The sequence below is a fragment of the Carassius auratus genome, chromosome 27 (genome assembly GCF_003368295.1).
Source record: "Carassius auratus strain Wakin chromosome 27, ASM336829v1, whole genome shotgun sequence".
NCBI lineage: Eukaryota > Metazoa > Chordata > Actinopteri > Cypriniformes > Cyprinidae > Carassius > Carassius auratus.
The window spans coordinates 3,430,857-3,458,525 of NC_039269.1; the positions used below are offsets into that span (position 1 = coordinate 3,430,857).

At 38.4% G+C, this 27,669-nt stretch overlaps 1 protein-coding gene across 2 annotated transcripts; it reads right to left on the minus strand.

Annotated features, from left to right (window-relative positions):
- Positions 1-27,669, minus strand: LOC113045117 (autophagy-related protein 2 homolog A-like). Of its 2 annotated transcripts, XR_003275956.1 has the most exons (43): positions 27,142-27,669; positions 24,904-25,066; positions 24,645-24,794; positions 24,371-24,473; positions 23,846-23,984; positions 22,406-22,603; positions 22,102-22,204; positions 20,098-20,259; positions 18,882-19,021; positions 18,685-18,760; positions 18,326-18,578; positions 18,091-18,232; positions 16,939-17,037; positions 16,665-16,829; positions 16,317-16,581; positions 13,970-14,048; positions 13,668-13,836; positions 13,458-13,600; positions 11,343-11,497; positions 10,929-11,086; positions 10,644-10,794; positions 10,311-10,495; positions 10,125-10,205; positions 9,764-9,870; positions 9,589-9,681; positions 9,436-9,506; positions 9,268-9,344; positions 8,637-8,807; positions 7,564-7,690; positions 6,932-7,158; positions 6,616-6,845; positions 5,011-5,146; positions 4,719-4,931; positions 4,536-4,637; positions 4,358-4,442; positions 3,600-3,753; positions 3,450-3,519; positions 3,199-3,281; positions 2,999-3,120; positions 2,735-2,889; positions 1,788-1,940; positions 717-1,654; positions 1-560 (listed from the first exon to the last, which is right to left on the minus strand). XR_003275956.1 is itself a non-coding variant. In XM_026205295.1 (42 exons), the coding sequence occupies exons 1-42, from the start codon at positions 27,310-27,312 to the stop codon at positions 1,418-1,420; spliced, it is 6,060 nt and encodes a 2,019-aa protein (XP_026061080.1). In that variant the 5' UTR covers positions 27,313-27,669; the 3' UTR covers positions 975-1,417. The 2 variants fall into 2 exon arrangements, 1 of the variants encoding a protein (XP_026061080.1); XM_026205295.1 differs by lacking the exon at positions 1-560 and having other exon boundaries at positions 975-1,654; positions 6,932-7,155.

Consider the following 27,669-nt stretch of genomic DNA (forward strand, 5'->3'; position numbering starts at 1 on the left):
TTTTTCAAATGCACATTTTTATTCCTTTTTTTGTATTAATTTGTTTACACATCATCTTGGTGCTATACAAGTAATTCTTACAGCGTATGATATAGTTGTAATAATTACAGAAGAAACAAACACACACTGATAGCTATGAATCGCATAGCCAGCCAGTCAACCATCAATAAACAAGCATGCATGTCCTGTAACTCACTCAAACACACGCTGTACAGATTTTTGACTAATAAAAACACGCAAAAATCTCACTTCCCTCACATGGTTATGCAATTAACAAAAAGGAGAATGTAACATTACCCATGAGCCCTTTGTCAACCGACCCGCTCCCAAACGCTTCTTCATACACAAGGACATCAAATGTTCAACATCTTCAGTTTTTACATTTCAATAGCTGTTATTACACATATGAAATAAAATATTTAAAACATGTAGGAAGGCAACTAATGAGACGAAAGCAAGCATGCTGGATTTAGGAGTAAATGACCGATTAAAGGCTGAATCTGACAAGAACATGTCTAGGGCATATTTCAACACAAAACAAAAGAAAATTAATATTTTACCTAAAGAAAATAAAGTTTGCATAATGCATATTTTTTAAAACGACAATTTAATTATATATATATATATATATATATATATATATATATATATATATATAGTTACAATGAAGGAAACCCTAAAATAGGCTTCATTTTCTTTAGGTAAAATCTAATTACTTTTATCTTTTGATTTCTGAGTGAAATATGACCTGGACATTTTGCAAGTTTCACCCAAAAAGGACAAGACCACAACTCTTCATCAAATTCTGAAAGACATAAAGATGAATAGAAAACGTGAGTGACCCCCCAGAGAGTGACTGCCTCACTCAAATTACAAACGCATTAATTTAGGCTTTAAGAGTTTAAGATCTTCATAATATCAGTGAAGTAGAATTATGGCACAAAGACATCAGGATAGAGAGGACAAAGAACCACTTTCTTAGTGTTAAATGAAAAGTATTGTAAGTCCACCTCAATGCATTTATTGAGTGTTTCATCTTACCTAGATCAGTAATTAACTTCAACATTAAGTTTGAAATACTTCAGAGGGGGAATAGCGATTCAGTCAGATGTTAAAAGAAGTGTTTCGGAGAGGGGAAACAGAGTTATAGACTGATATGATTGCATACGTTTCAATACGACAAGATGAGACTGAGCTGCACTTAGCTGTGAAGACCACTCCACTTCTAGCAAAAGTGCAAGAACAAAACATTTGCATTGCATGAAATAATGTGTGCAACTATGTGGAAGCCACGTAAAAATGGTTCAGTTTCCATTTTTTTGTCCTATGTTTGTGCATTGATATTCACAGATGAACTCGCATTCACTCTCTCATATTCACACTAACAAAAATTAGACTTCATTAACGCCAGTCAGTTTCATTCTTGGCCATCTTCGGTGCGCCATTTCAAGAAGTCCTCTTTCCGCGCATCTGGTTTAATTTGGTTCCGCATTCCTCCCAGTAGGTTTGAAGTGGCCTCTGAGGCAACTATAAGTGGACGGACCACGGTGGGCGGGATCTGGCGCAAAACTCCGCCCACCGCTCCAGGAAGACCTTTCTGCTCGTGTCCACGAGACGCAACATCACACAGGGTCTGAGCGGTGTCGATCACTCCCTGGGAAAGGCAAAGACGGCATGAGGACGTTAAATTAAATGATAACAGAATAGAGGTAAACACTTGATATTATACATTTACTAAACTGAATAGTCTCAAAGATGAACATGTTTTCAATAATATAGGGATGTACCTCTCTGACAGTATCATAGGCCTTGGCCACGCCCTCTCTGAGGTCAGCTGGTTGAGGGGTGCGTCTGGGACGGGGAGCGGGACGTCCCTCAGTGATGTAACGTGTCAGAGGTGGAGTCGGAGATAAGATGTCATATACTGTCTCCGCAGTGGCCTGGAAATATACATAAAAAAACCAAATAATAAATATATCAAATAATACCAAAAAATATAGTAATATATAATTTAAACATTAAAATATAATAAATAAACAATATATTTAATAAAAAAATAAATACTTAATTTACTGAAATAAAAGTAATAAACATAATAATATAATTATAATTTTAAATAAAAATTATAAAAAAAAAACTACCAATAATTTTTTAGTAGTAACATGCTAAACCAGTATCAAATATAACAGTAATTAAAAAAATATAGAATTAAACTATAATAAACATAACATTCTACATAATAACAAATAAACATACAATTATTTAAAATATAACATGATTTTTTATTTTTATTAAGAAAATCTACAGTTAAAAAATTCAGATTATCTGGTAACATGGTAAACCAGCAACAAATAAAATAATATATCATTTAAATATATAATTTAATTGTAAGGCATATACAGTATATAGAAAAAGAATAAGATATACTAAACTTTATTAAAAAACAAAAGCATTTTTTTTTTATAAGTATCAAAAATATAATATAAAAATAATAAATAATATAAAAAAATCTATCAGCAACAAAGTAAGGAACACATTAGTTTAGGTTTATATATATATATATATATATATATATATATATATATATATATATATATATATATATATATATATATATATATATATGTATATATATATATATATATGTATATATGTATATATGTATATATATATATATATATATATATATGTATACACACACACACACTACGGACATATGTGTGAGTGTTTGTACCTGGATTGCCTGCACTAGTCTGTTGCTGAGCTCTAGAGCAGCAGAGGCTGTAGACGTGCCGAATGATGCCGCTCCCCTCTGGAGGCCTCGGATAATACGCCCATCTTTCCGGTACTGCTCTATCGGCATCCAGAACAAATCACGCACACCATGGACTGCAAAAAAAAAAAAAAAAAAACCTAAATACAGTACTTTATTGAATTTACTTTACTGAAAACAGTATTTTCCTTTAAGTAGCCAGATCGGAAAAGACATCATACTCACAGAGTTGTACGACAGAATGCATAGGACCAACTCCTCCCAGAATCCCTGGCAGCTGGTTCTTCCTGATGTCTGTCAGCCACTCATTCACAGCATACTGAATCACCTTATCAACACCCAGCAGCCTGAAACAAAACAACAACTCACTTTTCAGAACTAGATTTAAAGGGAAAGCAGGCAAGCAGAGATGAAGAGTTGTTTACCCGTGTCTACAGCACAGTCTCTTCAGCTTTAGTTCAGAGCAGTTCAGCTGGGCCAGTCCGATCAGGATGCCTGCAAACGTTCCCTAGGACACCAGAGATGATATACATTAGTATAACAGAAGCTAGACTAAAACAAACCACTGTTCTTATTCAGAAAAACGTAGTTGTTATGTTTAAGCACTCAAACTACAGATGACTTTATGACCACATGAACATAAAGCATCAGTTAATTTATAATGGTGATCGCCAACCTGCTCAATAACCACATGCTTCCCCTGATAGTCCAGCCAGATGGGAACTTCAGAGGTAAAACGAAACTCTCTTAAAGAGAAAGGATATTAATTAAATTACACATTTGTTTTGTTGGATATTGTCATGTGGTGCGATGGCAGATCGTCTACCTGAAGTAGATGGGCTGGTCAGAGGAGGACGAGGAGCCAGCCGAGGAGGAACTCTGCTCACTATAGGTCGTTTCTACAGAAGCAGTGAGATCATGCCCCAATCCGGAGCCAGGATCTGTGTCGTCTGAAGCCTTCTGAGGAACATCCGTCCTCACTGGGAGCAGAAGATCAGAAATACAGACGATGAATGCCCATACACAATTACAGTTCAAATAAATAGGCTAAATACATGTGTACAATTATAATTATACTTTTAAATTCATTTTTTCGTAAATTTAAAAAAGCTGGTAAAATAAAATGTATTTTTTTAAACTAAACAGTAAAGAAAACGAATTAAAAATAGGCAAATATAAGTAAAGAATAAGTAAACCTAAATAAACAAACTTAAAAATATATATAAAAACTAATGAGACCGAAATAGCAATGTATAAAAACTAGGCTAATAGAAAAAAAAACAGAAAAAAACCCACACATATATATATATATATATATATATATATATATATATATATATATATATATATATATATATATATATATATATATATATAATGATTAAAAATAACTATATTTAAAATCAGAACTGGAAATATAAAATAAAAGCCAAATGATAATATTAATAAAAAATTATAATAAAAAAACTATAAATAAAAAGGCACAAAAAAAATTAATTAATTAATTAATTAAATAAATACATGCATACATACATAAATTAATTCATTAATTAATTTGTTCATTTATGGGGGGGGTAGACATACCCTCAGCTGCAGGGTCGATGGACAGGTAAGGATGAACTCCTGCAGCCATGTTACTGAAGAAGTCCTTCAAGAAGAAAAGTGCATCCTAGGAAATAAAAAAACAAATGTGGTTTTTACTGAGCCTGGTATGAAACATTATTTGTACGGTGTCAAAAAATAGTTCATGCAAAATCTGTACCTGGTCAATATTGAGTCGCAGTGGTAACAGACTGACTCTCAGACAGCATTCTGGTCCACCCAGACCCGATTCAGGCATCAACTGCAGCGCTTTCACCGTCAACTACAGCAACAATCGGACTAGGTAAGAACATAATCACCAACCGAAACTCCTTCTCTTATTCTATCCCGCTCTATAACTCACCATGTTGGAGTGGGCTCTGCGGGGCATGCTCTCACTGGTGTACAGGTACAGGAACTTGTTCATTTGAGAGGAAGCCAGACGGTCTCGGACCTCCAGTTCCTGGACGATAAACACTTGGCGGGAAATAGGCTGCTCTCCGAGGCCCAGCCCGTCTGCATCTGGTCCTGCAGCAGGGGGCGCCACCACTGGATACGTTTCATGCTGGAAACTGACCTGAAGAGAGAGAAAGAGGTTATAAAACTACAAAGAAGGCTTTTTAAATCTTCAAACCGCTGATTAAAACGCATTACACCTTTGTCAGTTGTATTTCCATGAGCAGTGTGTGCTGCCGCGCACTTCCTCCAACCCACCGCCAAGAGTTTTGGGGCCGCGAGGGCCCTGCTGAACGAGAGGGAGAACCACGGGCTCCTGGAGCAGCTGAACGAACCCTGAGAGACACAAGTATTTCATAGCATGTGAATTCAATGCTAGGACGTTTTCACTAGGGATGCACCGATCATGATTTTTCATGGCCGATTCCGATACCGATTTCCGATTTGTTTTATTTATTTTTTATCTTTAAGCAACAAACAGGAAAGAAGGAAAGTGTGCATAAACAAGATGTTTATTTGGTATTTAATAGGCCAAACTGGCTTTTGGCTATTGAAAACAATAACTGCAACCATCTGAAATTAACAGCTACATTACAGACATCAGCATTTAGGTTTTGTTTTTGAATTGGGTTGGAACTACAGAGAACTGGCCTTAAATTTAAAGATTAACTGTAACCATGTGAAATTAAAAGGCAATAACGGCATAGTTCTACAATCCAAACAACACAATCAACACACATTCAATAAGATGTTTCTTAATCAGCATTCAGTATTTTAGTTTTTAAATTTGGTTTTAAATAAAAAAAAAAGGTCTTTACCAGTGTCTTTATTTACAGACTAAATAAAAGTATGCTATATAAATAATAGGTGCGAATAAAACAAAGATGCAAAGTGTTTTCATTCATCCAATAAAAAAAAAAGAATTAGGGTAACGATTCACATCTATATTTTTTTCACTTGAGCCAATGAAAAATAAATAACTATTCTCTCAAGGAAAAAAATATAGATGTGAATCATTACCCTACATTTTTTTAAATTGGATGAATGAAACACTTTTTCTCAGAGTGCTACAGCAGGTGATTTTTAAATCAAATTAAGTCAATGTAATTAAACTAAATTAAAAAGGTAAAATAAAAATAATCAAATGTCGTTTACTTCTGGCTTTTCAAACGTGTATGCAAGTTCCACTTTACAAAAAAAAAAAAAAAAAAGTTGTCACAGTTTAGACTGTTTTGTTTCTCATCCAACATGTGAGAAGTTGATCTGAACATCTCTTCACGGTCTACTCGTGTTCAGGACTCTGACCGGTAACAGTAAGCTCGTGCAGCTTTAGTGCGCGCAGAAAAGGGACTCTTTTTTTGTGCGCCAGTACACCAACGGCTGATCGCTTCCTGCTGCTATCTGTGCGTCAGACATGTAGCTCTGCATTTCCAGTGCTGAACGGCTGCGCGTGTCCTGCGCACAGATTTCGATTTTCGGATTTTCAGATTTTCGACTTCCACACAAATGACATAGCGAACGATTACAATGTAGTCTGTGCACGCGGCCGCACTTCCGGAAAAATCGGCCTAAAGAAGACCAAAAACCGGCCGATTCCCGATCGCGTATTTTAAGCAAAAACCGGCCGGTTCCGATTTATGGCCGGTCAACCGGTGCATCCCTAGTTTTCACACCTGTTAGTTTTAGAACCATAAAGAAAATGCAACACTGTAACAATCTGTGACATGTCCCTGTTTCAAAACAAAGCACACAATCTACAGACATCCTCAAAACCTTGGCTTCTCAGGAACGTCTGCTGCACTCACTTATGGCTGTGCAGTGTGTGGGCCGAGCTGGGTTTGCCGCCAAAGTCTTTGCCACCATACAGGTGCCAGACGACAGACACTTCTCGGAGCACCACTCTGTTCTGAGGCACTGGGAAGCGTGCCGGGGCGCGCAGCAGATCTGAACTGCCCCGAGGCCGCGAGTAGTATCCATCCCGAACCTTTATAGGATCCTGGGAGAGCACTGTCACCACAGGCTCACCATCTCTAGGCTGTCAGAGAGAGAGAAAAATAGTACGGTAAAAATAAAAAAAACTGTAAAACTGTAACCAAAAATCTGACAACTGTGGGTGCATACTGGGATGCCCATCCCAGGAGCCTCTAGGATGCAGAAGTCGTCGTTGTCGGTGGAACCCTCTGATCCTTCCTCTGACATCATATCTGCATGAGCTTCCATAGCAGTGCTGACCAGTCCATCAATATCAGACTCCTCCCCTTCTAGAACAGAGGGGCGGGGCTTGGGGGCTTCTCCCGGGAACAGATAGACTGAGACAGGGGAGGCTCGGCGGATGGACGGAGAACCTGCTTTACAAATACACAGAAGTAAGTAACAATTAATCTTCAACACTGAAGTTTTGTTTCTCTTTGGTTATACTTTAATTCATCAAGGACGCATTAAACTGATCATAAGTGACAGTACATAAATTTATAATGTTCTATTTCAAATAAATTCTGTTGTTTTATAGCTTCAACGGTTATTTGAAATTCTAACAATATTTCACAATACTATAACAATATTTTCTCAATTGATTTCACTGTATTTTAGATTAAATAAATGCAGCCTTGGTGAGCATCAGAGACTTCGTTCAAAATTATACCAACCCAAACCTTATTCCCATAAAACGTTGTCATAAAATAACAACATTAGCTTCTACAAGTTTTGCTGTGATAGATATGCCTTGTATATATAAACAACTTCCAAAGTCTCACCAGAGTCTTGGGACTCTTCCTGTAGGATTCTCTCGGTGTCAATCAAGGCATCTGTGAGGTCACATTGGTTGATCTCTGCTGTCTCTGCTGGTGGGCAGGGAGGAAGGGAGGCGGGACTTTCTGAAAGCTAAAAGACACATTATTTTAGAGCCGTATACAAATGGGATAAAGAAGCTATACTATCAAGAGAAATTACAGCAATCGAGAGAAGCATCAGGGAATGGTCTGAGTACCAGCATGTCTCAAAGCAGTTGTTATCATTCCAGTGCAAAAAAAAAAAAAGCTGAATATTAGCTGCTTAGATTACTAACTACAGCTGTTTTCAAAATCTTTGAGCGATTGGTACTTGGGGATTTTAATTTATCATTCTGTCTGGATTCTTACCAATTGGTCTTCATTCAATTTTGCAACACCTTGAAGCCCCTCATACCTATGTCAGGGCCATCTTTGTGGACTACACATCTGCATTTAATACAATCATCGCAGTTAAACTTTTTGATAAGTTGAAGCAATTGGGGGTTCAACTGTACTGTCACATTATTGTACTCTGTGTACACTAATGATTGTGTTTCATACTGATTGGTCTAATAACAGTATCTAAAGTTGGCATGTTAAATTTTATAGAGCTGTGATTGAAAGAGTGCAGACTTTCTCAATTATAGCGTAGTCTGGTAGTTCCAGTCAGTGACAGTATACGTGCTGCTTCGAAAATGATTGGTTATGATCTTCCCAATATTGTTTTGATTTATGTCTCGCATTTGCAGAAAAAAGATAGAACAACCCTGAAAGATCCCTTAGATCCTGCAAGATGCCTTAGAGCAATTAAAACAAATTCTACATGTTTTCTGAACAGCACTAATTGTAGGACAGTTCATGCTCTTAATTCCTCTGGTATTTATGCATCTGCATTTCACTCTCTGTAATTGATAGAACATATATGTATGTATGCGTGTTGTTTTTTCTCAGTGTCTGTTTCTCAGTTATTGTTCATGAACTCACCAAGCAAAATTCGGAACAACTGAGTTGTTATGGCAATAAATAAATAATGAATATAACTGTACAAGAAATCATACCAGAAGTTTCTGTCCGGCGATCTCTGTGGGGGATGTGTGGCGTGGGGGAGGGTGAAGATCACCCTGGGACACCAGGTACTGCAGCATGTTAACCAGAGCAGCGCACGAGTCGGCACAGGTGTGCACGTGAACTACATTATTAGAACAACGAAGCTCGAACAGCGGCTGAGTCTGTAAATAGTTATCAACAACAAAAACAAAAAAAGTTTTAAAAATTCCAACATGAAATTTTAAGCAGATACTGCATTGTGTTAGGCTACAATTAATCTGAAACAACATTTTATGTAATTATTGCATAATTTTGTAACCTTAAAAGGAAGATATGCACTTATATTTATTTGCAGTACAATTAATGTCACATCCCATGATTAAGACATTTGTAAGGAAGACAAAATGTGGAAAAAAAAATATATATATGGTAACACGTTTATGCAATATTAAATAATACATTAACTCAAAATTGGTCTAATAATATATTAAAGATAATAATTAATATAAAATATAAAACTGAGACCTGTCACTGGTCAGCTACCTATGTAACACTTACATTTATATAAATTAATTCACTTACAAAAAAAATATTGAAATGCTATGAACTCTTTAAGCCAGTGAAGGCTGGAATGAAACTAACCAGTTTACTCGCATCAGTTCCTTTCCAAGTTGTTATGGCCAGTTCCAACAGATCAATGTCTAACACACACACATAGTCTTGAGACAGATAAAAACAATATGATTAGAGGTGGCCCATCTATAGATATCAATGCAAAATACGATTTTGAAAGCTAAGCTTGTTCTGTACCTCGCCTCAAATCCACAGTATCACTTTCACATTTATCCGACAGGTATAACGCAGAGTCATCTAAGATAAACCTAAAAGAAGATTTCAGAGCTGTTAGGTCTTCTCAATTATCCTCAGCACAACCGTTTAGGATCACATCACAGTGAGCAGTACCTGAGGTGAAAGGTCGCAGTGTCCACAATGATGTTGCTGGATAAAGAAAAGGACTCAGCTGTAAACAAAACCCGCAGAGGAAGATAAAGTGGCCTGGAGGGAGAAATTAACATGAGGGTTGACTGAATGAACTAAGAGTATTTGTGAGACCAGACATTCGGTGTTACTACAATACCTGTAGTCTACTGCACAGGTGGCCAGGTGAGTGTGAAGAACGGTGATGACTGCAGGTGGGGTGTAGCCTAAAATGTCGTCATCAATGACATCAAGGAAATCAACAATCTGTATAAAAAAAACAGTGTTGTTATAGTTGACTTAAACTAAGACCATAACAAAAAACATTTGAGTTATTTGAATTCAAATAATGACTGAAATAAGATTAAATATAGAAATAAAACACAATTTTATTTCAGCTAGCTGCAGCATAGTAGCAACATTACTCATTTTAATTTAACATATATTATTAAAAATACACATTCATTACAGATCCATACTCCTATTTAAAGGTTACATCTAATCTAGTTACCAACAGGTACCTGCTCGTGCCAGCTATGATTGGTCAACGCCATGTGATGTCGTAAAGTAGCACCATGGAGTCGCAGCGCGACCAGAAACTCCTACAAAGGAAATTAGATGAATACTTATAAATGACAAACAAGAAAACAACCATCCCATAAACAACCCAACTGACAGGTGTCAAGCAGATGAAATAACACACCAACCTTCACATTCCTCTCAAGATCTAATGTGATCTTGATGGCAGTCGACAGCATCTGAACGTCAGTTTCTCGGCCACCAACACTGCTCACCCCCACCTCTGTGGGGTAAATGGTAGGTTCCAGATGAACCGGGGAAGTGAACCTGGGCATTTCCAGTTTCACAGGAATAGGGGAGTCTGGGACCTCGGCTATATAAAGAGCCAAAAAAGCAAAAACAACATTTTGCAATTCAGAACAGGATAATAACTTTGTCCCATGCAAAAAAACAAAAACAAAAAACAAACAAAAAAAAAACAACTAGAGGTTAGATGTAACTGGAATGGTTTAACAGCTCACCTTTATGGTACAGCTCTACTCTTCTGCTTTCTATGGTCAGGAAGTTGAGATTGGGATTGTTCTGGTGTTGCGACACACTAAAAATCTTCCCTCCTTCCAAATCCAAAACAAGTTCTCCATGACAGAAGTCCATTTTACGTCCAGCTTCATTCTTAGAGTGAACGGTATCAGAATTTGATGTGAGTAAAGGGGAATTTGAGTGCCACTGGTGTTGAGTTGTAAGATTTTGCTATTGCGACAATGCTACAACAATTTAGCATGCAATTTTTATTTTTTATTTTTTACCTTGCAGTCTGTCATGGCTTGGAGGCGACCTTTGCCAATCAGCACCGTTAAACAGAGCAGACTGAGGGCATGGCTGGACTGAGGATCTAACTGATTTTTTCTTTTTTTTGATTGCTTGGCTGAGAAAAACTGAGGCTCCTCCTCCTCAGAGTCAGATTCTGGAAGGATGAGTTAAAATATTAAGATTCTTGAACTGAAGCCAAATCAGTATTGTTAAAATGTTTTACAATCAGTATTGTTAAGATGTCAGATGGAAGCAATATAAATAAAATCTATTTAAGCTGAAACTAAATATGAAAATCTGAAAATATAAAAGTTACAGCAAGTACAAAATATTAATCAATGCAAAAATAGCATATAAAACAAGACACAATGTTTAAAACTTAAAGTATGAAACAGATGAGAATGACTGACCCAGCCTTAAGGCAGATTTACAGAGGTAAAATTCATCCTCCTCAGGTCTGTGCTGGTGGGAGGGGCTACGAGAACTTTGAAAAGAAGAAGGAGGAGCAGGAGGAGGGGACGGAGGAGGTGGAGGAGGTTCCCACATCAGGAGATCATTATTAATCCTGGGGAGGGAGAAACAAACAGTGGAGCTTGACTTCAGTCAAACATGCCTTTATTTTATTATTTTATGGCTTGCTTGCCAAAAAAGCATTATTTATATACACAACACAGCATGGATTTAATGTGAAATGACCTGAAATGATCATTTTTTTAAAGTTCATTGTCTTAACCCTCTGGAGTCTAAGGGTATTTTTTGGGCCTTGAGAAGTTTTGTCATGCCCTGACATTTGTGCTTTTTTCAGTTTCTTATAAATATCTAAATGGGTAAAGTCTAATATTACTGTAATCAGCACAAACTGGGCTATAATAATATGTGAAATGCATGCATGTACATGATTGTATTTTTGAGAAAAAAAATGTTATGCATGGTTAGTGAAAAACAAAAAATGTTAAATCACTTGAATAAGGCAATAAAACACATACAGAAAATTGGTTGCCGGAAAAGTTGAGAACTGGAGCTTGTAGCCTAGAATTTTTCTTTCTGAATGATGTGAAAATCATCTTGTTTACTCATTCACAGAAAACAATATATTGATTTACATTTTCTAAAACACTTTTTGTTGGTAAAAGTCATATGCGAGTAGGCGTCAACTATCATGAATATCATTGTGATTTACACCTGAGAAGACAAAGGACCGCATAATGAGCTGCATAATGAGCCTCTCATTCAACTGTGCCACTGAGGGAGGACTTGCAAGAAAGAACTTGAGAACAAAATAAAAGTATATAATTTTATGTTTGTAGTTCATTAAAAATATATTTAATTATCCCACAACATAATTTAATATCCACTTGGGGGAGCAGTTAAACAGTTTATTAGGAACAATCAAAGCTGACTTTCAAACAAATTTTTTGGCATCCTTTCTCTAGTCACACAATCCTTCAGAAATCCTTTTAACAATCTTATTTTCTACCAAATAAACCCCATTTATTATCATCATCATCATTATTATTATTATTAATGTTGAAAAGAGCTGATAATATTTTTCAGGTTTTTTTAGGGGGAATAAATCGAAAGAACTGCATTGTTTTTACATTTGCTAGAGTTATCTCTATTTGTCACATTTATATTATTTACATCAAGCTTTTGAATGGTATAGTATTGTATATTGTTATTGAAACTTCAGAATGTTTCACTTGATTATAAATTTAGTCAGGAATTATAGTTTGGAAAAAGTATTTGGAAAAAGTCTAACTAGTAAAATGTTTACACGTTATGTGAAAACTAGTACAAATAAATAAAAAGAGACTTACTCATGTTTATGATCTCTGCTGAATAAAGTGCTTCATTCTTTTTTCTGAGGAAATCCATTTCTCAAATCCTCAACCACATCACATCTTTTTGGGGTGAATTATGTCTTAGTCCTCTCATCGCGAAGCAAACAGTAAAATAAAATAAAAACTTGAAGAACAGTCTCGCTGCTTTTTCTTCTGTGTGGGCGTATTCAAGCCGCACTTCAGTTTGAATCTGAATAGCGGGTTAAGCGCGGGGGCGTGGTCACATTAGATATAATGAGCTGAGATATGAAAAATAGACATCGCGTTGTTTTCATATGGATTACTTTATCTCAGAATATTTGTTTTCGGCAGCACTTGTTTAGTTTAAAAGTAGACATTGCAGGCTTTCTATAGATATCTCTCTCATGTCTCTTCGTTGAGTATTCACGGAGTTACAGTTCATTTTAATGAAATGTTTGTACATGACGATCAGCGGAGACAAAGACTGTAGACAGCGCACCTTGTTTGTTATCTTTATTTTCTAAGTGCACAAAGGTGTTTTGTTATTATGTCTGTATCCAAAAAAAACTAGACCCTTTACGGATTCGATTGATGTATTGCTCTAATCTGTACGATTAAAACTGAGAGTGTAATTTAAGTTCTTTTCGGGGTTATCAGTAGAAAATGACTCAAAACGCATATATGCGTTAATCGACTCGAAAGGGTTAAAGTGTTGAGCAGTACCTGTTATAGATGCTCAGAAAAGCCTCTTTGCTGGGCAGGAGAATGTAGGCTACGGGAAAGGTGATATCCACCACATACTGAGACTGACATATACACTGAGTCTGAAACTCCTCCATCTCCTCTGGGTCTGCTGGGATCACCATCTGAGACAGAGAATGAGTCAAGTACAGGAATGAAAGAAGGACAGGCAGATGGGCGGCGGGGACTCACCTCTTCTGTCTCAAACATAGTGCGGTTTGAGGAGAAAGGAGAACTGTTCTTCTCTCGAAGTTCACAGGGGTTCTCTAGAGACACGGAGCCCAGCCCCAGATCCCTGTTCACCCCTTCACACACCCCTGTACAGTCAGAGCCTGCTCCTTCATTCACTCGCACCTGAATCCTACAGAAGGAAAAGAGAGGGAACCACAAATGCTTTCCCGGGATTCTCTGTTTTTATCCAACTGGAGATTTGTATAACATATTGTTTTGTACTCAGAGCTAAATCTGAGACACTCATACACTCACAAACTCACCTGGGAATGCCGTCCGGATCTGGGCTCTTTTGCACACGGATACAGGGAAACGCCTCTCCCTCCCAGCCCTCATACACTCCTAAAACACACATTCACACTTCAGGTGAGTTTAGAGAGAGAAAAAACACTGTATCCTGAACACTAGGCCTTAAGATGAATCCAAACAGACTGAATTTAATAGAAACAAACAATATAAATGATTTTATTCTTCAGGATTTGATCAAATCTTTTTATTTTTCCTAAACGGATAGTAAAGAAGAAATTTTATGGAATGTTGGCAACCAAACAGTTTCTGGTAGACACTCACTTCTAAAATAAGGAGAAAAAAAAAAAAGTCAATGGGTACCAGCAACTGTTTGGTTACCAACATTCATCAAAATATTAATTTAGTGTTTTGTGTTCAGCAGAAGAAAGATTCATTCATGTTTGGAACAATATGAGAAAGAATAAATGATGACTAAATATACATTTTTGGGAGAACTATCATAGCGGATATATTATTTCTAATATTTGATTATAACTTCAACAATATTTTAAAAAATTGCTTTGTTTATATCAAAAAAACTATAATATTATAATAATGTGCACTGAATACCAATATTTATAAAAAAATGTGAATTGGAATTTGATTTCATGATCTCATGTTAATATATATATATATATATATATATATATCTCAGAGTTTCCGCTAGAAAGAAATGGTGCCGGTCACTTTTCCGGACATTTTGATGATATGCCGGTCAATTATCGCCTCTTAATTAGTCAAGGTGAGGAAAACTGGAGGCAGGCTATGTAACGTAAAAAATGACATAATCAGGCCCCCGAATGCAACAGGTTTATTAGCCTAACTTTCAAATAGACGGAAAAAAAAACATTTTCTACTATGGTTCATTTCTTCATTCGGATCTATTTGCGATCCATTCCATTCTAAACAAACAAAGCATATGTTTCGTCCTTGTTTCATTATAGATTAAGATAATAATTCATAAATGCACGCATAATTATCAGTGAACTTGATAAAAGTTGCAGATATGTTTTACATGCATGCACAAACAAATGCCTTTCAACTTATGTGTGCAAAATTCAGAATGAAATTAATGTGCAGCAATTTGTACAAATAGAGATTCTAGGTCTACTATACATGTTGTAGCCATTAAATAAGCTTATTTAGTTTAATATTTGTTAAAATATTATAATGTTATTTTTTTATTTATGTTGATTATGAAAAGTGAACCGCACGAGTAAGATAAGATGCGCAATATCGAGAGACATGGAGCGGGTCAGACATGATTTTGACCACTTAATTAAGTTTTGTTTAGTAGAAATACTTTTTTGAAGTGAATTTCGTTTTGTATAAATTGTATCTTAATTTTAATAATTTTTTTATCAACCAATTGCCTGGATTTAATACATAAGAAGCAAATATAGCAGACGACAGGCCTAATCATGCAGGCGCCCTCGCGGCCACTTGCATTGCTAGTGAACTGGAGTGCATCTTATCCTAATTTAACGAAACTCAGCGTAGGCCTCACAGACATGAAATATATCTTAAGAAAGCTTGAAATGTCTTTTTAACAATTTAAAACGAATTTTTTTTTTTTTTACCTATGCTAATTACACATTAAATTCAGGTAGGCTACTGAGTCGCTGTCCTCAGTGCCCAGAAAAGCGCTGAAACGGAGATGAAAGGGGAACCCGTTTTTATTTATTTATTTATTTTTTTGGCTTATTTTAACTGGCCCATCCAGTTTTCTGGAGGCCCACCTACAATCAAAATCCTGGCGCCGCTAGTGCTTCGCAGCGGTCTGATATCAAGAAATAACAGACCGCATTCCACATTGGAATTCAACCAAGCCATGTAATAATGTTTAATAACTTTCAAACGAGCCTGTTCCTTCATAACATAGCCAAAGTTCGGTGTATTTTTGCTTTATACATTTTAGGCTTATTATCAAATTCTGATTGTGTTAGGTGGGGTGGGATTATTAGGCAATTTTATTCAGACAATTTGATCGGAGAGATTTAATTTTGTCGGACATTTCATTTTTTTTCCGGCCAATGTCCGGCAATTACCGGACAACGGAAACCCTGATATATATATATATATATCAAATAATTTGAACAGAATTGTTTGATGAAAATAAAGTAACATGAAGAAAAGCATTTATTTGAAACAGAAATCTTTTGTAACACTCAAAACTTTCACTGTTGATTGACTGTATTTGTCCTTGCTGTATCAATTTCTAAATAAAAATAAAAAAAATCTAACTGACATCACACTTTTGAATGCTAGCATATATGATAACTGAGAAAAATAAATGCTAGTTTTGATCTTTGGATGCCTCACCGTGCATATCAGTGAAACAGGCCTCCAGTAAATTGATGAGTTTGGCCCCTGGGCTGCAGGGGCCGTCCTGCTGAATGTCTGGCCCCTGCTGAGACTTCAGCTCCAGATTAGAGATCTGCAGGCTCAAGAACTCATTGCGCACTGCACGCTGGCTCAGGGGCCGTCTCAGCCCCGGGGGTCGAAGGTCAGGGATGGGGAAACGGACCTTCAACACGGCATAAGGAGATTGAAGCAGGAGAGAAGAATGGAACTCCAACAAATGAGACTGCAAAGAAAAAGAGAGAGGTTTTTTTTTTTGCTGAGGTAGGGGTATTATGTTGTTGTTTTGGATCAAGAGAGACTGGTGACCTCTGCAGCCTGTGCTGTGTTTCTTTGAGGCGGTGGACAGTGCCTCAGGGCTTGCAGGACGTCCTCCAGTCGGCCTATAATGTCCAGGTCCAACTCAGAGTTGAGCTCCCCGAGCTCAATCCGCAGAGAGCTGTCCCTGCGTATCACACGACGCCTGCTTCCCTTCTATAGGAGAACAGGAAAAACAGTTTCATATAGATCTATCGCTAAAAGTATAAAAGACACAAACACTTCTTGCAAATGAATGCCATAGGACTTTGTCAAGCTGTAGTACCTTACGCATGTGCTTCTCAGAGAGACTGTGGTGGAGCTGGGCACAGGGTCTGGCAGTGGTGCCCATGGTGAAGAGACCGGCTGACTGGAACTGCAAAAGCTGGGAAAAGAAAATGTGGACACACATGCACATTTTAAAGGAAGCCTTTCAGAACCTTCATCGGCCCGCATGATGTCACCTGCTGGATTTGCAAACTTCTGGCCGTCTGACTTGTCGTAACTCAGACTCTTCACATCTGTTTAAGATTCTCCCTGAGCAGCTGGCAAAGCCTCGGACATGTGACTGTATTACACCCCTGTAATAATTTGGTGACCAACTGGTAATTTTCTAATAATAAGGGCTTGACTGTTTTGACAGTCCAGATTGTGATCTAGAGTGCAACAGGGGTTAAAAATGATGTGACAAAAGTGTTTCAAGATAATGTCTAATGAAAAACAGGACTTTACTTGCTTTTTGCTTTAAGTAAGAGAGTTCAAAGTTATTCAGTTTTCATCATTTGGCCGGTATGTGGAGGCCAGCCAACCACAGCGGAGGTCATCTTCAAGATCCAACTATTTCATCCCAATCTTATTATAATTTTAAGGGTCAGAGAGAGTAACACTTAACAATAAGGTTCAATCCCTCAACATTAGTTAATGCATAAGACTACATGTTTCTATTTGGCTGCACAATTTGAGGAAAAACATAATTGTGATTTTCCTGATAAAAACTGTGATTGTGATTTCAAACATTTAGATTTGCTGTGTTTGTTGGTAGGGCGGAACAATTATTATTATTATAAATAATAAAATCCTAATTTTTTAATTTTTAATGTTCAAACCATAATGCTTATATATATATATATATATATAGAAATCGGCAGAGAACTATAATAAAGCAGAAAAGCAATTTTGTTCTGCACGTTACTGTTACTAAGTTAACACTGTTTCATTTACACACTTCGGCTGAAAAAAAAAAAAAAAACCAAAAAAAATTGGTTTTACAATCTGCACTGTAAATCAGATTTTGGTCCATTTTGGTAAATCTGGATGACTCACCAATCAAATTAAACAAAAAACAAACCTACTTATTTTATTACTGAGTGTTAGGGGTCAAAAAAGCTCTGATAAATAATAACATTTGGGAGCAAGAGTTAGCAGGTATGCCGTGTACCTCTGTGTACTGTGGACTGCCTGACCCCCACAGGCACTCCAGCAGTTCCAGCCTGCTGAAGGAGAGGTCAGAGGTCATAGCTCGGCTGTGCCGCCCTGCGCTACGCATCTCACATGTCAGCTGCACTGCTGCACCGGTCATCCTGAAGACCATAAGTCAGAGAGAGTCAAAAAGAGTGTGTGTGAGTGTACATGTATATACAGTAGGGGAGCACAGCAGGTAAATCCCACCATACCTGATGTGGGAATGGGGACATGCTTTAGCAAAGCTTCCTCTCAGATTGTGGAAGTCTCGCTCACTAAACATCCCGTCCTTAAAGAACGCAAGCTCCCGGAAAAACAACTGTGACACCTCAGCCAATGAGGAGAGCCCTTCTGGCCCAGGAGGTGGGTCCTGCTCTAAAAGAGTAAGCGTGACTCCGCCCAGAGAGAGGCGGAGCAAGGAGTCTGGTTTCAGTGGCTCTGATTGACTGCTTCGGGATGACCGTTCTATTTGAAGAAAAACAAAGACTGATGATTGATTGCAAGAGAAAACACAAAAGGAATACATTGACACACATACAATGTGTTGTTTAAAACAGGGTTAAATACATACTGGGAGGTCTGCTACATTGAGGCAAACTAGATAAGGATCCTGGTACAGGATAACGACGAGGACAATTGAGCATTCCCTGTAATAGACATGTAAGAGTGCACATTAATCATACACACTGGACATAGATAGCTGATGCATAACAGGTCTATTGACTTAATCAGAAAAACAATATTAAGTTAAAATGTATATGTAAGTACCTGTGGAGACAGAGGGTTTGTTTGAATTAGGCTGCTCTGGCTATGAATGGACGATTCCATATCACTGTCAGATAATTCACTTCCAGAGCGTGTGGACAACACACTGCTGGTCATACCAGGACCCATCGAATAAAACATCTCTGAGACAGAAGGACAGTCACAGATGCAAAACTCAGAATGACAAGCACAGACAAACTTAAGAAATGAATGGCAAAATACTAAACTACAGAGAGTTTCAGAAGATAAAAACTGACCAGCATCAAGAGCCTGAGGCCTCATTTATAAAATGTACGTTAGATTGGATTTAAACCTGCATTTCATGGATTTGATCTAATGTCAAAAGTGAGGAACTAATTGGCCTTAATTAAGGCAGAAACTGACGTGAAAATGTTCTTATGTATAAACCCAATGTACAACTTTTTTTGGGACTCATATAACACTTATTCAGTAACTTAAACATTGTCTATGAAAATGCTAATTAGTAATCACATTAATAAATAGGTGATCCCATGAATTAGTTGAGTGTTTTCTTGGATTTCCTTGCACATTGCTAATGAGTGAGTGTGGTACTTCTACCGAAACATAAAAAGATGTTTGTGGCCGCTCTGTAGGGCGAGTTGATTTGCTTGTACACACTGCGTTAAATTTAAGATGATCTGAGATTTATAAAGAGGGATGTATTTAGGAACTTTTTTGTGCATATTAACCTTTTTTAAATCGTTCATAACAACATTTTGGAAACGGCTGTACATTCACATGTAGGATCATTATACACATGTCTTTATAAGTGAGGACAATGGAGAAAACGGCTGTACAAGGCCTACTATTTATAAAAAAAAAACAGTATGTGAAATAGTGTGTTTTTTTTTCACCAAGGGCAATCCAGTTTTCATCTGAGAAATATTTTATATTTTTATCAGAAAAGTATCTATAAAGAGAAATGAAATATCCTAACTCTCATTGCTTCCTGGCATATTGATACTGTTACAAATGAAACTGAAGGTTAGGTGGAGTATATTGCATTGTGGAATACATTATTCCATACTCTGGTAATACACTACACAATTTAGCAAATGTTGCAAGTCATACACATGCATGATAAAACTGCATGTACTTGCTGCAAAAATAGCAGTACAGTAGTATGCCAGTCTGAACCCATAATTATAATCAATGTTCTATAATAATCTCAGTGAAACATTGACTAATCTCATCTCACCTCCGTTCTCCATGCTGATGACGTAGGGCTCTGTGTCCAGCTCCAGATCTCTGTCATACATTTCTGAGTTCAGCTGCTTACCGAGATCCTCTTCGATCAATCGCAGATCATCAGAATCCAGAGGCCTAGAAAGACCCCCACCGGACACACCACCACTGCCCTCTGACAATCAGAGAAAGAAAAGGCACAGTCATTCCATGGGACACTGTCAATCAGGCAAAAACATCCAGACACAAAAAAAAAAAGGATTGGTTTTTTTAACAGGCGATCTCCAATTCGAACAGCTAGTACACCCACCACCATCCAGCTGTTTTTTATAAATCAATATCCTTATGGTGCATACGCAACCTTAGGGTTAGACAGTAGAATCTGTTTTATAATTTTAATAATTATAGAATTAATTATTTAAATATTATAATTTGTATCATGCAAAACATTTTCTACAGTATACTAAATAAATCATAATGTAAAAAAAAAAAAAAGTAGAATTAAGTTAGAAAAACAGTTGCATATATCAAATTCCTTGTGAGTTTGTGCAAACTTGGCAAACAGAGAACATTCTGATTCTGATAAAGGCTTTAAATTAAGGCTGATGCAAACAACCATATTATGATTTATCTTGTTTGAAAAGGAAGAAAGTGAGAGACATAAATCATATTAAAAGCAATAAGCAAACAGAAAATAGATGTGGCGAGTGGGGCGGGGCCGAGAGGCGTGGGAACGAGGAGTGAGGCCAGGTGTAGTGATTGGAGATGAGCTACACCTGCGCCCCACCGCCGGTTTTGAGTCCCACGTAGGAGATGGAAGGATATAAAACTGGAGCGACGACCGTGAAGGACGAGAGAGGACCAGGCCTGGGATATTATTTTATGTTTTGGCTTTTATTTGTGCGCACCAGTCGTCCGTGAGGGGCTGGTGCGCCGTTTTGTATTTATTTATGAATTATTAAAATGCTTTTTGATTGTGCGCCGGTTCCCGCCTCCTTCTTCACGATGAATATGGAGATTTGTTTGTTACAGTGGTGCCGAAGCCCGGGAGAAGGAGGGACGCGCTGCTGAAGATCCCTCGCCACTGTGGTGAATCCGCGGTGCCCTCGAGCTGGCGAGGTATGTGCCGCCAGGGACGCTCGAGGCGGTGGGCTGGAGCGAGTTGCCGGGGACGGGCGAGCTCGCTGCTGGCCGCCCACGATATGGAGGGGCGGCTGCCGTCCGTGAGGGAGCGGAGGAGTCGGCGCCGTTCGCCAGGGGGCCGGAGCCTGCCGCCTCCGCGAAGGAATCCGGAGGGGCAGGGAACGGGGGACTCCTGCCGGCTGCCCAAAACCGGAGGAGCCGTCGCCGTCCATTGGGCGGCGGAGGAGTGTCGCGCCGTCCGCCGAGGGCCGTCCAGTGCCACCGCCAGGCACCGCGGAGGAGATCACCCAGCTGTTGGAGGGCCGAGCAGCAGTGCGTCTGGGAACCGGATTTTTATTTATTTTTTTCTCTCTCCCCTCTCTCGTCCTTGTCGCTCCTCCTTCCATCTCCTTTTCTCTCGCCTCGTCTGTCCTACCCCCAGGTTCCTGCAGGTCCCCGTGAGCGGTCCCCCCCGGAGGGAGGGGGGGGGGGGGAGTAGAGCGCAGTCTCGAGGGTACCCCCCGGCCTGCGAGGGGCGATGGGGGTATGTGGCGAGTGGGGCGGGGCCGAGAGGCGTGGGAACGAGGAGTGAGGCCAGGTGTAGTGATTGGAGATGAGCTACACCTGCGCCCCACCGCCGGTTTTGAGTCCCACGTAGGAGATGGAAGGATATAAAACTGGAGCGACGACCGTGAAGGACGAGAGAGGACCAGGCCTGGGACATTAGTTTATGTGTTTGCTTTTAATTTATGCGCGTCAGTCGCCGTGAGGGGCTGACGCGCTGTTTTGTGTTTATTTCTGATTATTAAAGTGTTTTTGATTGTGCGCCGGTTCCCGCCTCCTTCGTCCCGATGAATATGGAGATTTGTTTATTACAATAGAGTACTCATGTTACCTGATGTCTCGATGCAGAGTGAGGACAGGAGGTCCGTCAGGTGTGTGATCTGACTGGGGCACAGCAGCAGGTGGAGACACCCTACTTTACCATCCAACTCCAACTAAGATGAAAAAGAGGAAATTCCACTCAGTTAACAATGAAAGGAACATAAATGTCCTGTTTTGGACTGATCAAACTCCTTTATTCATGATGAAGCTGAATAATTTACTCTTTGATCTCACTGATTCGGAAGAATCATGAACATCCATAAAATCTTCCCATTCAGTCTTTTTTTTTTGTTTTGTTTATCATGCAGACAAACCTTGGGCCCAGGCAGCATTTCATTCTGTTTGATTTTGACAGTTGTCTCTATGAATCCGGAGCATTGTCCAATCAGCAGAGGCTCTGGGGGCTTTGGGGTGGGATGCAATGATTGAGGGGCTTCCGATGCATCATCATCATTTTCATCTGTCTTACCCATCTCCTTGCTGTTTGCCATGTCATCAGAATAAACCAGCCCCTAAATGGAAGAGTTGAAAAGACACAACCCATTAAAGACATTGGGCCCTATCTTGCACCCAGCGCAATTGACTTTGTACACCGACGCATGTGTCATTCCTATTTTGCACCCGCGCAAAGCGCGCTTTTCCCTCCACAGAAGTACGTCGCTAAACTAGTGAATGAACTTACGCTCCCTGGGCGGTTCAGCGCAAAAAAGGAGGCGTGTTCCGGCGCAAACAATCCCTGGTGCTATTTTGCTGTTCCATTAAACAATTGCGCCACTGACCAGAAAAAACCTAGTCTAAAGTCAGTGGCGCGTTGCGCGTTGTTCATTATGCTATTTTAAGGGCGCATGCTTGACCATAATGTATAGCGTGCACAATGCGCATACACTTTTCTCATGTAATCTACACAGATGCAACGGTTATTTTTGCAAATCATAAATTGTTACACTAAAAAATATTAACAAGTGAGATGACGGAAATCATTGTGGTGTGCCACGAAGATGTGAAAAAATAGGCATAAATCTAGCTTACAAATTATTCAGGCTAATTGTAGTAATTAAGGATCAGACCTGTTGGCCAAATAGTGGCAAGATATATGTGTATATAAAGACATCTGACAAATTGTGGCTATTTCCTCCCACGCCTGTTTAACCGACGCTATTTTGGGTGGGTTTCTCCCATCCCCATACAACACAACTTCTCTGTCTTTCACTGCTCTTACAAGAACATCAGTCTCCTCGGCTGTGAACCGCTCCTGGCGTGCGCCTGGTAAATACGCCATAATAATAGCAATCCATAATGGAACTTGCGCAACTGCTTTTAAAGGGAATGTTGGATGAAGTTCTGATTGGTTTATTTCACGTTACGCCCAAACCACACCTATGAATAATGAAGCTACTTCAGACCAACCCATTTTAGATTTGCGCCGGGCGCAAGAGCCATTTATCCCGCCGGGAAAATAGCAACAGCACCGAGACCCGCCCACAAAGTTACTTGCGCTTCGCGCTTTGACACTTGCGTTTCAGATCGTTAAAATAGGGCCCATTATATTTATTCATCTGGCAGATGCTCTTAACCAAAGCAACTTACAAATAAGGAACATCACAAGCAATTTATCATGAGAGGCAACAATATTTACAGTACACTAATTATGGTAATTATTAATTCAAAAGCTGGCATGTACGTGAAATGCATAAAAAGGGAAAAAAACTGAAAGTGCAGAGCCACTAACTAACAGTTTGTATAATTTCCCTGACCTGTGAACCTCCGAGAGTCTCATAGAGGAGCTGTACGGAGTTGAGCTGTAGGATTTTGTGCAGGAAGGCTGGTGGCTGGTGGATGTCTACAGGCACTGTCTGGCTTGAGTCTCTCACAGCCTCATCGCAATAGTCCACCCTGCAGTATCACATGTTACCACCAGGGGCAGAACACAGATCAGTCACAAACAATGGAATGCACTCTAGGAAATTTAAGCACTCGTGGATTGTTTTGGAAGGATAAAATATTTAACAATATAAATGTTTCTACAATTTTGGATGTATAAATACAGCCTTGGAGAGCTTTCAAAAACAGAAAAAAAATCTGACCCCAAACCTTTGAACATTACTGCATTTTTGAGTAATAATCAGATTGAAAGTTTTCAAGATTCATGGCATTCCTTAACGGGACATCTACCCAAAATACCATATCTGGCACACCAAACCAACCTACTTTATAAATAAAGAGAAAAAAAACTACCTAATACATCCATAAATGTGCAAAGATGTAATTCATGGCCTCACCGTTTAATGCGCATCTCTAAGGCAACCCCAGTCTCAGCGTCCAGGGGATGATGTTCTACTCGCACGATGGTGTCCAAAAAGGTGACTTTTATTCGACGTAGGACTGCAAACAAACAAACATGCCAAAAAATTTAAAATACACCAAGTTAAAGTTTTGCAATGTTGATAAGTTTGTGATAATACACACTCAGCCAGTCATCTAACGGTTTTACTTAATGACTCAACAAAGCAAATGTACAGAACCACACTCCTAGACACAAGAAATGCCACACACCCGTCTCGATGGTCTGTGCAAACATTTCCAGCCCCTCCAGTGGAGCAGGCGGCTCTTCTGACGCCTCGGGTGGGTCCTTCAGGCACTCCTGGGCCAGCTGCATGCTGGACGTCATGCATGTAGACCACCCTTGGGAATCCCAATTTCCATCTAACAGAGATAAGAGAAAACACAATTGAGCAATAAGTCAGTCTCGTATAAACTATGTTTATAAGCATCAAACCAAAAGAGCACACAAAGAACAGTCCGCAGAACTCACTGGTTCTGTATTTGGGTCTGCATGTTATCTGCAATCCGGTGATTTCAAGGGTGCAGTGTTCTGTTACGAGGGCTGCCCAGGGAATAGTCACTGTGATGCTGTTCACAAAACCTTCAACAATCTCCAGCGGCGCTCCCAATGACTCCAACAACTCGTTCACTGCCTGAAAAGAGGATTCAGAGTAGCTGAAGAACAAGTGATCACATACAAGAACAGAAGATGTCAAAATAACTGTGAAAGAGGGGAAGGATGATCAGAATAGCAACAGAATAGAATCATTCTCATAGTGGGGGAGCAAGTTTCTGATGGGGCTTGACGGGGCAATAGCCCCATCAAAACCCATGCTTCCCCAAGGATTTCCTAATGATGTTCCTGTTTTTTGGTGGCACTTTCATTAACACTGAAAAATAAACATTAGAAACCAAAAAAAAAAAGAAAAAAGTGCCCAATATGTGGCGTATAAACAACTGATATTATGGGGGAGGGGTCAGGCAACACAAGCCAGCAATGCGGGATAATTAAGGAGCTTTCTAATGCTTCATTAACGGCGCATATTCTCTGAGACAATGAGAAACGAATATAAGCTGATAACGGTATTTAACCATCTTAAATTATTCCCTTAATATTTATCTTGTGGCCCGTATAGTGAAAAGCATGAGAAGAAAGGAATTTTGTGTGAAACAGGTTGCTTTTGAAAATTGATGCACGAAATAAAGCTGCTTTTAATTTTCAATGACTGCAGTGTTAATATATATATTTTTATTATAGGCCTATAATTCATTGTAAAAACTAATTGACGTGTAAAAAAAAAACAAAAAAAACCTTTTAAAACATTTTCAGTGAGGAGTAAGCTATTAGCCCAAACTTTATCCTTACAGCGCGTCATGCGGTGATGTGCTACGAAATTATTGTGGTGCAATAATTTATAATAACTTAATAATAATAATAATAATATGCATAACAACAAGAAGAACGTAACAGATCTACATTCATTGGAAATGCTAAGTCCTCTTAATATTGCACATTTCTGATGCTTTTAACAAAATATATCTGTCTATCATCGACACATGATAAGACGCATCTCAGCACCCGGAGGTTATTGCGGGGCCCCACTGCGTGCCCATCTGCTATGCCACTGTGTGGAAATAGTTCTATAGTTTAATAGAGTTGAAATGATGTCGGCACTTTATCTATTGTAAAAACTGGTTAGAATTTACCATGTTTTCCTGCCAGTTGGCATTGAGAGTGAATGACAATTGATGTTCAGAAAAAATGTAAAAAATAAATAAATAAAAAAATAAATAAAAAAAAACTTACTTTCTCGCTTTTCTATTTGCGTTCATGAATTGTATTCATTTGTAAGTGTCATATCTGGCATTTAGCGTTAGAAGTTATATTACAAATAACTGGCATATGAGAAGTTTAATACCACAGATATTATTGCCTTTTTCGAAACTGCTGTGTGTGTGTGTGTGTATGTATTATAAATGTATGTGTATATATATATATATATATATATATATATATATTTTAATATAAATATAAATATATATAAATATAACTATATATATAAATATAACTATATATATTTATATAAATATAAATATATATATATATATATATATATATATATATATATATATATATATATATATATATACACACAAAAGGTGTCTGAATTTGCATGCTATTTAGATAGCTGTTAAACCCTTCTTTAGCACCCCCAACAAAAAAATCCTGAAGCTGCCACTGATTGTATTTATTTAGGCCCAATATATACAGTAAAAAGTGTTTACATTACTGTTTTAAATTACTTTTGATACGTTTGATTTCTTTAAAAAAATATTTTTTTTTATTAATTGAGTTAGATATAATTATTATTATATACTGTTTTTTACAGACTTCTTAGCACTCCCTCTCAGGCCCAACTTTGAAAAACTAAATGACAGCACCACAAAAAATGTAAAAAACATAATAAATTAGACTCAAATGTGAAAGCAAAAGTTGGTAAGCTTTGATCACTGTGACTTAAGACCAGGAAGAGGATCTAAGATGCAACCTTTTCTGCTCAAGTCATCAAACTCTTGGAAACATGAGTGTTCCTCATAGACTTTACGGTGTTCCTTCAACTAACAGGATGTGTTGATCTCATACTCAAGACTAGATATTACGAAATACTGGAAATAAGGGCCACTCGGACAAGGTATCTGGCCTGGGCATGTCTTAACCCACACTTACCCAAACATCCAGGTTAATTTCTCTAATGACCCCACTGCCATTGTACAGGTCCAAGCTCAGCTGGTCCAAACTGAGTCTTTCCTCCAAGAAGTGGCCCAGATAGTGTTGCAGGAGGTACCGACAGGCCCGTTTCTTTATCGAGCCCGACCAGGGGAAGAGCCAGCGAGACATAGGGCCAGAGCAGACGGGGAGAGGGAGCAGAGAGGCGGCGGAACAAGACACCAGTCCTGCATAACAGATTTAACCCCCCTCGGTAGTCTGTGAAAATGAGAATACAATAATTCAAGCGTACTACGATGGACAAGAAGGGTCAAAACCGTCTAACTTCCTGTCCTTTGACACTAAAATCCCCTGGTTCTTCGTTTTTTAGACGTCAGGTTGTCTAAGGCAGCGTTTAAAAATGATATCTATGTTGAACCGGGTCACTCCGGTTCTACTTTTAATAATAGATGTCACTGAAATATGCGACAGGTCCTCTATGGTTCCTCTGGCCAACGGGTTGTTTATTGTTTTCATACTCTTACTGAA